The sequence below is a fragment of the Morone saxatilis genome, unplaced genomic scaffold (genome assembly GCF_004916995.1).
Source record: "Morone saxatilis isolate NCDOM2014 unplaced genomic scaffold, NCSU_SB_2.0 Contig10, whole genome shotgun sequence".
NCBI classification, from domain to species: Eukaryota; Metazoa; Chordata; class Actinopteri; family Moronidae; genus Morone; species Morone saxatilis.
The window spans coordinates 6,753,553-6,763,772 of NW_023339652.1; the positions used below are offsets into that span (position 1 = coordinate 6,753,553).

Sequence of the window (10,220 nt, forward strand, 5' to 3'; positions counted from 1 at the left end):
ACACACACACACACAGATCCTGTCAACCTAACGTATGTGTCACAAGAGGAACAAGGTGGTACTACAAAGCTTAAAATGCTACTTATTAGTGAGCATAATGCACTGAAATATTTATGTTTTTTTACTTTCACTTTATAGGAAAAGATAAATTACTGTGTCTGATGTGTTTGGAGTCACCGACTTTGCTTCACCTTTACCTTCTTTAAAGCAATGTAATTACTGTTTTCTGTGAAACTGAAAGTAAGACAAAAAGGAAGTGACAGGGGGTTAACACTGGTATCAGGACTGAAACAGTAACACAGTATTGTGTGTGCATACTTGTTTTAATCAGTAACTACACCCGCTTGCAGAGAAGAACTGATACTGATGGTTCAGTGGACGCAGCTGTTGAATGTTCGGGGATCTCCTGTACTGTGTATGCACATAACAAACGACAAAGCAGTACAAAGAAATAACTACTTTCCACTATATATAACAAAACACTTTTAATCCCCATATATATATTACTAACAATATCATTTATTTTAAGAAATTATATTATTATTACAATGTTCATTAAATTAGGATCTTTCAAATCTGGACCCTCTAAACAAGTATTTACAAATTTCACAGTGAATCTGGTACATTTGGTTACTATATCAAGAAAAGAAGCATCTTCAAAACCCTGTTAATAATCATTTTCTGGAAATAAACTCTGAAAGGAACAAAAGGAATCACGCAGTCATAAGAGAAGTAAAAAAAAAAAAAGAAAAAGAGGGGAATGTGTTCATGAGACTAAGGCATGGAACAGATAATGGAAGTTTAACCCCCCCAAAAAAATCTGGGCTATGACATTTCCATCAACAGTGCAACACTAACACAGCTAAGTCCGTGGGTCTTACAGATAGAATGTGTAATAGTGTGCCGATAATCAAAGGTAAGTTCCTTCTTATCAGAGCACTCTACCTACTAATTCCACTTGCAAGCCCCGGTAAGCGTCTATGTAATGGCATCCAAACAGAGAGAGAAGTGCGAGACGCTTCACTTTCCTGACTGAAGTTTTGACGCCCTCTCCTCTTTCCTGCGTATATCTTTTGTAGAGAGAGCTGTTCTGGGAGGGAAATCTGAATAAAAAGGCTTGGGGGTGAGAGATGTAAAATGACCTTTTTTTTTTGTCCAAAGAAGAAGCGTAAACCGCTAAAAAGTCTCACGAGGACAGGAATGTCAGGAGGACAACGAGGACGTGTGGGACGGGAAATCAGTTTGACGACCGCGGCGAGAGCTCAGATCAGTCCTGTCGCTGAGGCACGCAGCCTTCGATCTCCAACACTTCGGGCCATCCCTCAAACTTGTTGGTGTCTGCGTTGTTCTTTATATGCTGAGGAGGGAAACACAAGATAACACACTATGAAAACAGCCTGCACTGTCTTTATAATCCAATCATCACAGTGGTCCGGTCAGATAAGCGTAAGCGGCAGCGTGCTACATTCGTGTGAACTGACGGATGGGGGAATGACCGCATTATACTGCCCAACAACGTGAACAGGGTTGGGCTGTCAAACGTTCTGATAAGCACACACAGTCAACCGCCAAACACTTGTGAGTCACACCTTTTATATCTTGAAGATTCACACTTTCAGGAACACTGAACTAAAAGGCTAAGATAACCCTTGCTTTTAACACCGACACAGCAACCCTGCCATGTTTCAACACCGGGCTGATTTCTGTCTGAATGCCCCCAAAGACCCGAGGACAATTGGCGTGTCATATGTCTTTTAACTGGAAGCTCAACAGTTCATTCATTCAGTTCAAACCCCCCAAACAGGTTAGATGCAAATCTGCATGAAAAACCCGACATTTAAGCTGCCTGGGGACATGTGATGGGGAGCTGGGTGACATTTGGAGTAGTATTTGCTGGTAAATTTTAATAGTCTCATTCGATGTAAGGCTAATTTTGGAATGAAATTTCTCAAATATAAATATCTGTTACCTGCTCAAATGGACTCTTGGTCTTGATGCCTTTCCCTCCTACAAAGACCCAGTTATCCCGGAAGCCCACATTACTGATAGCCGAGCTGCCCAGATCAGCAATTAGCTTCCTGGCTTCATCATTAAGTCTGTAGACCAAAGAAGAGCGATGTTATTTCATGGCCACACGTGCAGCGACACAACCAACATTAGAGATAACCAAAGCAATTTACATTAATCATGTCAATCGAAATTGTATCAGCGGGCGATGGGGATATTGAGGGAAAAAGTCCTTACTTTGTTGCGGGATCATCAAACGATGCCATCATCACGACTGTCCCTTCATCAATTTCCTTCAAGAATTTAATGAAGGGAGCCACATCTGCACAAGGTTACACACAGGTTAATGCAATGTCCAAATGTCCACAACAAAAAGGTTCTGAAACCCTACTCACCTCCTGCCCACATATCAAAAAAGTCTGTCTTCATAAGTTCTCCTGTTCTCCCTGTGGGGGGGAGAAAGATTCCAGTTTAGATCAATGTATAGTTTTTATTACCATAATAGTTCATGAGAATGATAATTAATGTATTGTGGTAGTGGTTCTGGGTGGTCAAACCTTCTGATATGAACTGACGTTATTAACAGGCAATACAAAATGTGATACTACAACCAAATTATTCTGCCATGGAAAGGCTTGTGGTTTCCTGCTTTACCGGCTCTATTCATCGTAGCACTTCTAGTGTAACGCTGCTGCAGTATTATAATCACTATCCCTATAGTATCACTATAGTGCTGAGCAAATTGACTTAAAGGTGTGGAAGTATCGTTACCGTTGACCAAAGCAATGTTGATTCCTCTCCCCACGTTGTTCTTCACACTGCTCATCAGTCTAAAACAAAGAGAAGGAGACAATTAGGATTGGACTGTAATGTTTTAGCTTTTTTTTTTAGCACAATACAACCCACTATAAAAAGGTAGTTGTAAGCAGATATAAGAGTTAATTAATGTACTTTTTAACAACTATTAACTCCTCCTATAAGTAGAGGCTGGTGCAGAAACAGATAATGAATGAGCAATGATGGTAAAGCACGAGTATTTAATAAAAATATGTCTTCTTAGGTATGTGTATAATTTGACTAATGCCATAGATAACAAAGACTTTAAAATGTCCTTATAGCTGCATACAACCACATCGTAGTGTGTTAGCAGTTCCTGGACTTATCTATATTCATCACACCTTCATCAAACATTATGAGAGCCAAGACTTTTTAGTTGACACATAATAAAGACTTAGGAGATACAGTTTGACTGCAATCCCCAATGTTCCATTCATAATCATATAAAACAGATATATTGTTCGTAGTGAGTTATTCTACATCTATATAATATGAATTAACTTGAAACCGAGCGCCATCTGAGGTGTTCTTCTGACGAGAGCAAATAATAGCTTCCACGCTCCGAATGACTGGGTAGACACGCTGTGTTCAAATAACACGTTTGTGTCGTAAAATCCAAAGATCACATCCCTGTAACCAAAAAGAAAAAGTAACATTTCTTGTTCCAAAACTTTCAACATGTCACCTCACTTACAATTTGTCCTCCAGGCAGATTCTGGGCCCCACCACACTCGCCGCTCCACTCGCCATCTTGAAGGCAAAGTGTCCAAGAGGACATGACTTGGACAGCCCACACTTGTACCTAACTGGTTTTGTTGCTGTAAATAGAAAAAACTCCATTCACATACCAGGTTGACAGGTAACAATATCAGGTATCAAGCGCTGGTCCAACCACATTAGCCTGTACGCAAACAGGTGCAGACACGGAACAAAACAAACTAAAGCGCTAAAGCATTTAACACTAAGCTAAACACACAACTTGTACAGTGTAGTGCTAAAGATGCATACTGTGTGTGTGACAAATGCTTATTGTTACCATTCGCGTGGCAACTGGTATAAAGAGATTAAAAAAAAGAAAGAAAGGAGGATCATCTATTAGAAACAGATCGACAACAAAGCCACAAAAAGATGAAATCATAACAGTTTACTCATACTTACAGCCTTCATTCGTTGGCAGAGATCGTGCTGAAAACGAGAAAGAACGGAGACTTTTAGTGGTCAACTAGATGGTGGGCATTAAAAAGCAGCTCTGTGGGAAAAAAAAAAACCCTTTGTGTGGACAAAACATAACAATGAGCAACACTATTTGGGGTCTGTAACGTGAACACACCCTCCAGGCCACAGGATGTACTATAATTACAACACATCCTCCACACAATACCTGAATAAATGTGTCGTGCTCCCTTTATAAATGATCATTTCCCACATTATTTGTACAGCGGCTCAGGGACAAAATATCTGGGGCTGGGGAGGAAGTAATGAACAGTTAGTTTGTAGTAGTTAATTGATACCTACTCATCTTAAAATCCATGTTAATGTCTAGCAGTTGAAAAGCCAAAAAGACAGCTAGGAGGAATGCAATGATGATTGCTGCCAACTTCAAAACACCTGAAAAAGAGATATAAAGCATATACAACTCACTGTAGTCATTAATAATCATCATTTAAGGCTATTTTTTTAACATTTTTACATACTTATTGTGTGCATAAGCTTATATATGCTGTATAGCTTCAAGAGCAATGCACTTACCGCCAGCCCTGACCATCATAGCGAGCCTCCAACCACGTTTTCCACAGCTAACAACCTGCAAGGGATAAAACACTTTCAGTTTTAATTATTCAGCTGTGTGGTCAATAACAGCTAATATATTATAGGCTATATTATTATAACTTTAGCTGACGATGGCTGCTAATAGTACAGACACACAGCTAATACCACAGAAAGTTCCTCGGGTGTTTTATTGTCACTTTAGCATGCTGAATGCATTATCTTTTACTCACAAAGCGTTAGTTGACTCTCCGACACTGATCTCGATGAGCTAACGTTAACTAGCTTCAACTCTGTAGCATTTAAGTGCTAAAATGCGTCTGCTGTGTAACTTCCTCGTTTTCTGACACCGAGATAGGGCGGTAAAAAAAAAATATAATGAATGCAGGTAACGTTAAACCTACCGTTACGCTTTAGGTTGTGCGTTGCTTACCTGTTCAATCGCCACGGTAACCACAAATCCCGGTGAGCTTTGCGATAACTCAAAACGATGAGTAGTTATTCGTGTACTACTGACAGCTGAGATCGTCAATAGAGGAGGAGAGTGGTAAGAGGCGCCACTCTGTCCGAGAAATCAAAGACCAACTAACGGGCAGAGACGAAGGCGCTTTTAAAAATAACAAAAAACACATATTTATTTTCGGCCTGAATCTAACCAGCAAATTATATATATATATATATATTTAAAAAAATAATGAAATATCAAGTTCATAAAGACCAGCTCATTAATAAAATTATTATAAAGGAAAAAAATTAAAGAAAACAACACTTCCTGTTTATTTTTTTCATCTGTGTATGAAATACATCACCAATACAATCATTAACAATAAATTATACAATAATCCCATATTTTAGATTTCTAAATGTAAAATTCTCATTAATGCTTTCCGAATGAAGCCAACTATAAATAATTATAAAATATACAACTATAAAAAAATAGTCTAATATATATCTAATGGGATGATATATATCTAGAATTTAAAAGTGAATTTCTTTGCATTTAGAATATGGGAAATAATATTTGGTTCTTAAAGAAATTATCCCTTTACGTGCAAAAGCCCGTTAAAAGTATTTCGACATGACATGTTTGACTAATTTATATGCAGAATAGTAGCAGCACGAGTAAGACATCCTGTTAATAGCCTATCTTTGTTTCCGTCAAACCAACTTCCTCTTTATTCTTCCTTCTCTGTTCACTTTGAAACCGATGTGAGTCCTTACAGCGCCGCCACAGTGTCCACTGAGGGACAACAGCTTGGGAAGGTTTTGCATTTAACCGGATCATGGCATACTTTAATCTACAACATACACAGTATAAAGAGCACATAATGACATGATGTATTTTCTTTTTACAAATGCACATTTCAGGATTGTTTTTTTTCACATTGAACAGAAAGTAAAAAGGCGGTGCAACACAGAGTACAATCAAAATAAAAATACTGTACAAATCAAAGAGTAATTAAAATAAAGAAATGAAATGAAGTGAGCTCAATAAATTAAGATATTTTCATGCTTGTCATCAAAAATCTTCAGAACCTGCCACGAAGTGTGCTCCCGTCGAAACATCAGGGATAAGTCCAGCAAAATGCGGTTGGCAGTCTTTTTCAGCACAGCTGCTTTAAATCCATTATTTATTACATTCATTAATGTGTTATGTGCATAGACTGTGTCATTCAATAAGCTCCTGTCCAAAAAGAGAAAAAAGGGTGTCAGTGTACATGAAAAAAAAAATCACACCTTAAAGATTTTATAGGCAAAAAAATTAAAAATAAAACAGTGCTAAATAACTCTTACATCATCTGAGTCTTGCTGGCAGGCTGCACCATTGCTGCTGGTGGCGCTTTCGAGGTCGGCCGTTATGCCATTATCATCATCCTGAATCCGGAGGTTGGAGAAACGGTACACTGGTGTCCTGTAGAGGGCGACATGGAACCACAGTGGTTAGCTACTATTGGATGCATGAAGATGTGCATGCAGCACAGATGTGTGTCTGGCCCACCTGTTTCTGTACACCACCCTCTTGACAGCAAAGACGGAGGAAACGATGGCTACCAGGACGATGACTCCTGCTCCTGCGCACACCAGGATCAACACCAACCTCTCTCGCTGGGAAATACATGAAGTAGTTGTTATATTCCTAAAAGCTGCACAAGAACATTTGAAGGTACTAACTGATGAGGGCAACAAATCTACTGACCGGTGTGTCGAAGTGTGTGACTGGAGACGAGGACCTGGCAGGTGGCCCGGGGCTGGTTTTAACACCACAGGGTCTGATGACCGTCTGCACTGCGAGCTGAGGACTGAATCCCCCCTCACACCTGTCACTCGGGACCTTACGGTACCTGCGAACATAGGAGTGTGTGAGTAAATACTTACGGGAGGTGTGTCTTTTCATTCTAAAAAAAAAGGAGTGACTAATATTACCCAGCTGTCAGAAGCTCATCCTCCTCTCCATTCAGACAGAGTTCCAAGGTTTTGTTTGCAGAGCTGGATTGTCTCACACAGTCTGAGGTGTTCACATGACGATAGTAACCGTAGTCGCTGTTGAAAAGGACAGGTTAGGGTTACAGCTTCACAAGGGAATATCCTCTTGGTTGTTGGAGCCAAAACATGTTTGAATTCTGATAAAACTGTTTTAGTTATATATATCTAAAAGTCTACGTCCATAGAACATGCCACAAACAAATTGATGTACCATAGGTAATCTTCTCTGGTGCACAGGCATGGGCTTTGCCTCTTGCTCACTACAAAGCCTGGACCATTTCTGCACACAGATTGTTTCTTCAGCCTCCTGTAAGTCTCTTTGACACCCAAGACACAGCCGTCTCTCTCCGTGTCCGATTCATCTGTAGAATGAGCCAACCACTCTTCATAGTCATGGGCATTACCTGATGAATTAGATGATGACAAATCAGAATGCAACCGGGAAACAACATCTAGTGTGTATAATGCACATTTTTCATTACAAGAATATACCAAAATGTAACAACAAAGTGTAGCCAGTGTCCCCAAACACTAGATAAATGTGATCCCTGCTCCAGTTATGATACCATATCCATTTCAGTTATTGCTATCTGTGCTGTCATTCAAATTGGTTAAATGCATGTGCTGTCACATCTAGATTAATACTACAAATACAAAATAAAAAACTTTTACTTGTAAAAATCTGTAATGACAACCACAGTGTCCACATAACAAAATTGAGCTGAAAAAAATATTAAAGCCCCTAAAATACTGGCTTGAAATCTTATGTATTGCTCTATAACATTAAATATTCATGACTAAAAAGCAACAAATAAAGTAAAAAACTATTTCATAAGAATTTAAGAGTCAAAAACTCAGCTAACCCACCAACTGTCATCAAATTCTGATTCAAATGTTGCTAAATTCAGATTTCTCTAGTCCCACCCTTGTGAAAAAGAATAAAATATAAAATGAACTCTCATATATGAGATAACCAAAACAGTTCCAACTAAATTGTAGGATCCCATAACTCAAGGCCTTTACAAAAAAATCAAGGACCACAACACAAGCAGAAGAATAAACAGCAACATATGGAATTGTTGGTGCACTGGACACCTTTTTGGCCAACTGTCTTATGTTTGTAAGCATTCAGGTTTGTAAAATGAAATGAAAAAAGAGGAACAAAAGGATGATCATAAATTCTTAGAAATTATGGAAAGTCCCAGGTCATTGCCAAGTATCTGTAATAGGAAACTGCTGTAAGGCGGCACCTCACTGAAAACAACTTGATGCACCAGGTGGTAACATGCCACCCAAAGGCGTGGTGAGCCAGGGGAAAAATAGATGATAGTTTTGACTCACACTCTCTTGTAATGAGGCTCTGGAAATCAATGGTGACGGTCACCCACATGGGCTGGCCGTCCTCCTCAGGCCGAAAGCCCCACACGCTGACGTTCATGGCCTTGGTGCCCGGCTCAGATGCCAGGCCCGCGAAGAAGAAGGGCTGCTCTGTGAAGTTATAGGACTTCCAGCATTGGCCCTCGTCTGTGGAGAACCTGGTGGCGAGAAATGGTAGCAGAAGTATGGTATTATTTGCAGCAATTTAGGTGCAAAGACGCTTTAAATAAAGGAAAACTCTGCCAAATAATACAAAAAACATCTGCTCAGTACTTGATAGTCTTGACTTGTCCTTCACGCTGGGCCTCCACAGCCACAATGAGAGCCCCAGAGTCCAATATGCTGTAGTGGTGAGGACCCCTCAGCGTCCCCCTCCAGTTATAACCCCCGTCTGAGGAGACGAACACATCTGGGCGCTGTGACGACGACAGAGAGTCACCCACAGTACCTGGAGAAGAGAGGAGATCATCTTTACGTTAGATTTAAGATGAGGGATTACAAGTTAAATACATTTATGGCAATATATGTGAATCAGAAAACGACTCAGAGATGTTTAAAGTTGCAAAAGGGTGCCGATATAGCTAAAGTTTGACATTATTTGTTCTTGCATTGAAAATACACATGGGTACATCGGTGTTTAATTACCATGGGCGATAACCAGACCAATAGCAGTTGGCTCAGACAGAGCCAGCATGGGAACGATGCGGTTGTTGCGACTGTGCTCTCCATGGATATGAAGGTTGCACTGATGAAAACACACACACATAATATTTTATTTTGACTAACATGTAGAATATAATGTTAATATGCAGACTGTGATCTTCTACATGCGACACACATTTGTGACTTGCTCTCCACAGTCCACATTTTTAGGTTTATTGAGTTGTCTCCATTTCCCTCCTCTGTTGAAGGAGATTACGGATCTTATGCGGCCATCTGCAACAAAACACATAGTTTAGGGAAAGTATTTTATCAGCGCTTAGATGGCATGACAGACAGGCTGGAAACCCTACCCTCATCTAGTTTGTTGGTGAGGTAGACTCCACGCAGTGAAGTTATGTTGGTGAAATCGCTCTTTCTCTGCCCATCGAACAGGTGACGCTCCAGTGATTTGGAGAATAAGATACCACGGTCATCTGACGTGTACATGGTCCCAAAGAAGGTGTCTGTGGTGAAACAGAAAGAAAGAAATAAAGAGAATTTTTAGTGTCTCACTGCAGTAAGACACATATTTACTCTTCTAATGCCAGAAGTTAAAGTTGCCTTTTACAGTAATGGAAATACAATGTTGAAAATGAATGTAAGGGAGTTCTTGCAGCCTATTTCAGGACCAAGTCGTCAGTATGATCATTGGTGGTGTCTTATTTGTCTTAGTTGCAAACCACAGTACTTCCTGGTTAAAAGAGAATGTTGTTCCTTGTGTTTCACTTTCTACTAAAACTGCTTTGTCTTTTTTTTTTTTTCTTCTCGTCATTGAAACATCAGCCGGTGCCACAATAAAAGTAAATTCAAAGGTTTTAGTCACCATCCACATAGTTTTCTTACCAAAACAAACCAAGCCACTGGCACAAGTAATGAAATGATGAGTAGTAATGTGTATCACCTTCAGCCACGCAATAACAACCAGTCATCATCAATCATATTCTAGCTGTGTGTCAGCTAAAGCCATGAAGGACAAGCTCAGCTAAGGGAGGGTGATGGACGTGGTTTACATTTCCAGCGTGTCTGGGTGTGTGTGTGTTTGTGTG

General features: G+C 39.8%; 2 protein-coding genes across 2 annotated transcripts in view; both read right to left on the reverse strand.

Moving 5' to 3' along the window:
* Positions 1–470: 470 nt before the first annotated feature.
* fam3c (FAM3 metabolism regulating signaling molecule C) lies at positions 471–5,148 on the reverse strand. The gene is made up of 10 exons (XM_035678569.1): positions 5,045–5,148; positions 4,594–4,648; positions 4,360–4,452; positions 4,003–4,029; positions 3,539–3,662; positions 2,779–2,837; positions 2,403–2,453; positions 2,245–2,329; positions 1,970–2,096; positions 471–1,357 (listed from the first exon to the last, which is right to left on the reverse strand). The coding sequence occupies exons 2-10, from the start codon at positions 4,610–4,612 to the stop codon at positions 1,268–1,270; spliced, it is 675 nt and encodes a 224-aa protein (XP_035534462.1). The 5' UTR covers positions 4,613–4,648; positions 5,045–5,148; the 3' UTR covers positions 471–1,267.
* Positions 5,149–5,400: 252 nt separating this feature from the next.
* Positions 5,401–10,220, reverse strand: part of si:dkey-159a18.1 (sortilin) — a 10,010-nt gene continuing 5,190 nt past the window's right edge. The window contains exons 11-21 of the mRNA XM_035678556.1: positions 9,486–9,638; positions 9,311–9,408; positions 9,118–9,217; positions 8,746–8,920; positions 8,437–8,630; positions 7,307–7,499; positions 7,036–7,152; positions 6,809–6,953; positions 6,611–6,717; positions 6,406–6,523; positions 5,401–6,295 (exon numbers count right to left, since the gene is read on the reverse strand). Coding sequence (XP_035534449.1) covers positions 6,281–6,295; positions 6,406–6,523; positions 6,611–6,717; positions 6,809–6,953; positions 7,036–7,152; positions 7,307–7,499; positions 8,437–8,630; positions 8,746–8,920; positions 9,118–9,217; positions 9,311–9,408; positions 9,486–9,638 — 1,415 coding nt within the window. The 3' untranslated portion in view covers positions 5,401–6,280. The remainder of the gene's footprint in view (positions 6,296–6,405; positions 6,524–6,610; positions 6,718–6,808; positions 6,954–7,035; positions 7,153–7,306; positions 7,500–8,436; positions 8,631–8,745; positions 8,921–9,117; positions 9,218–9,310; positions 9,409–9,485; positions 9,639–10,220) is intronic.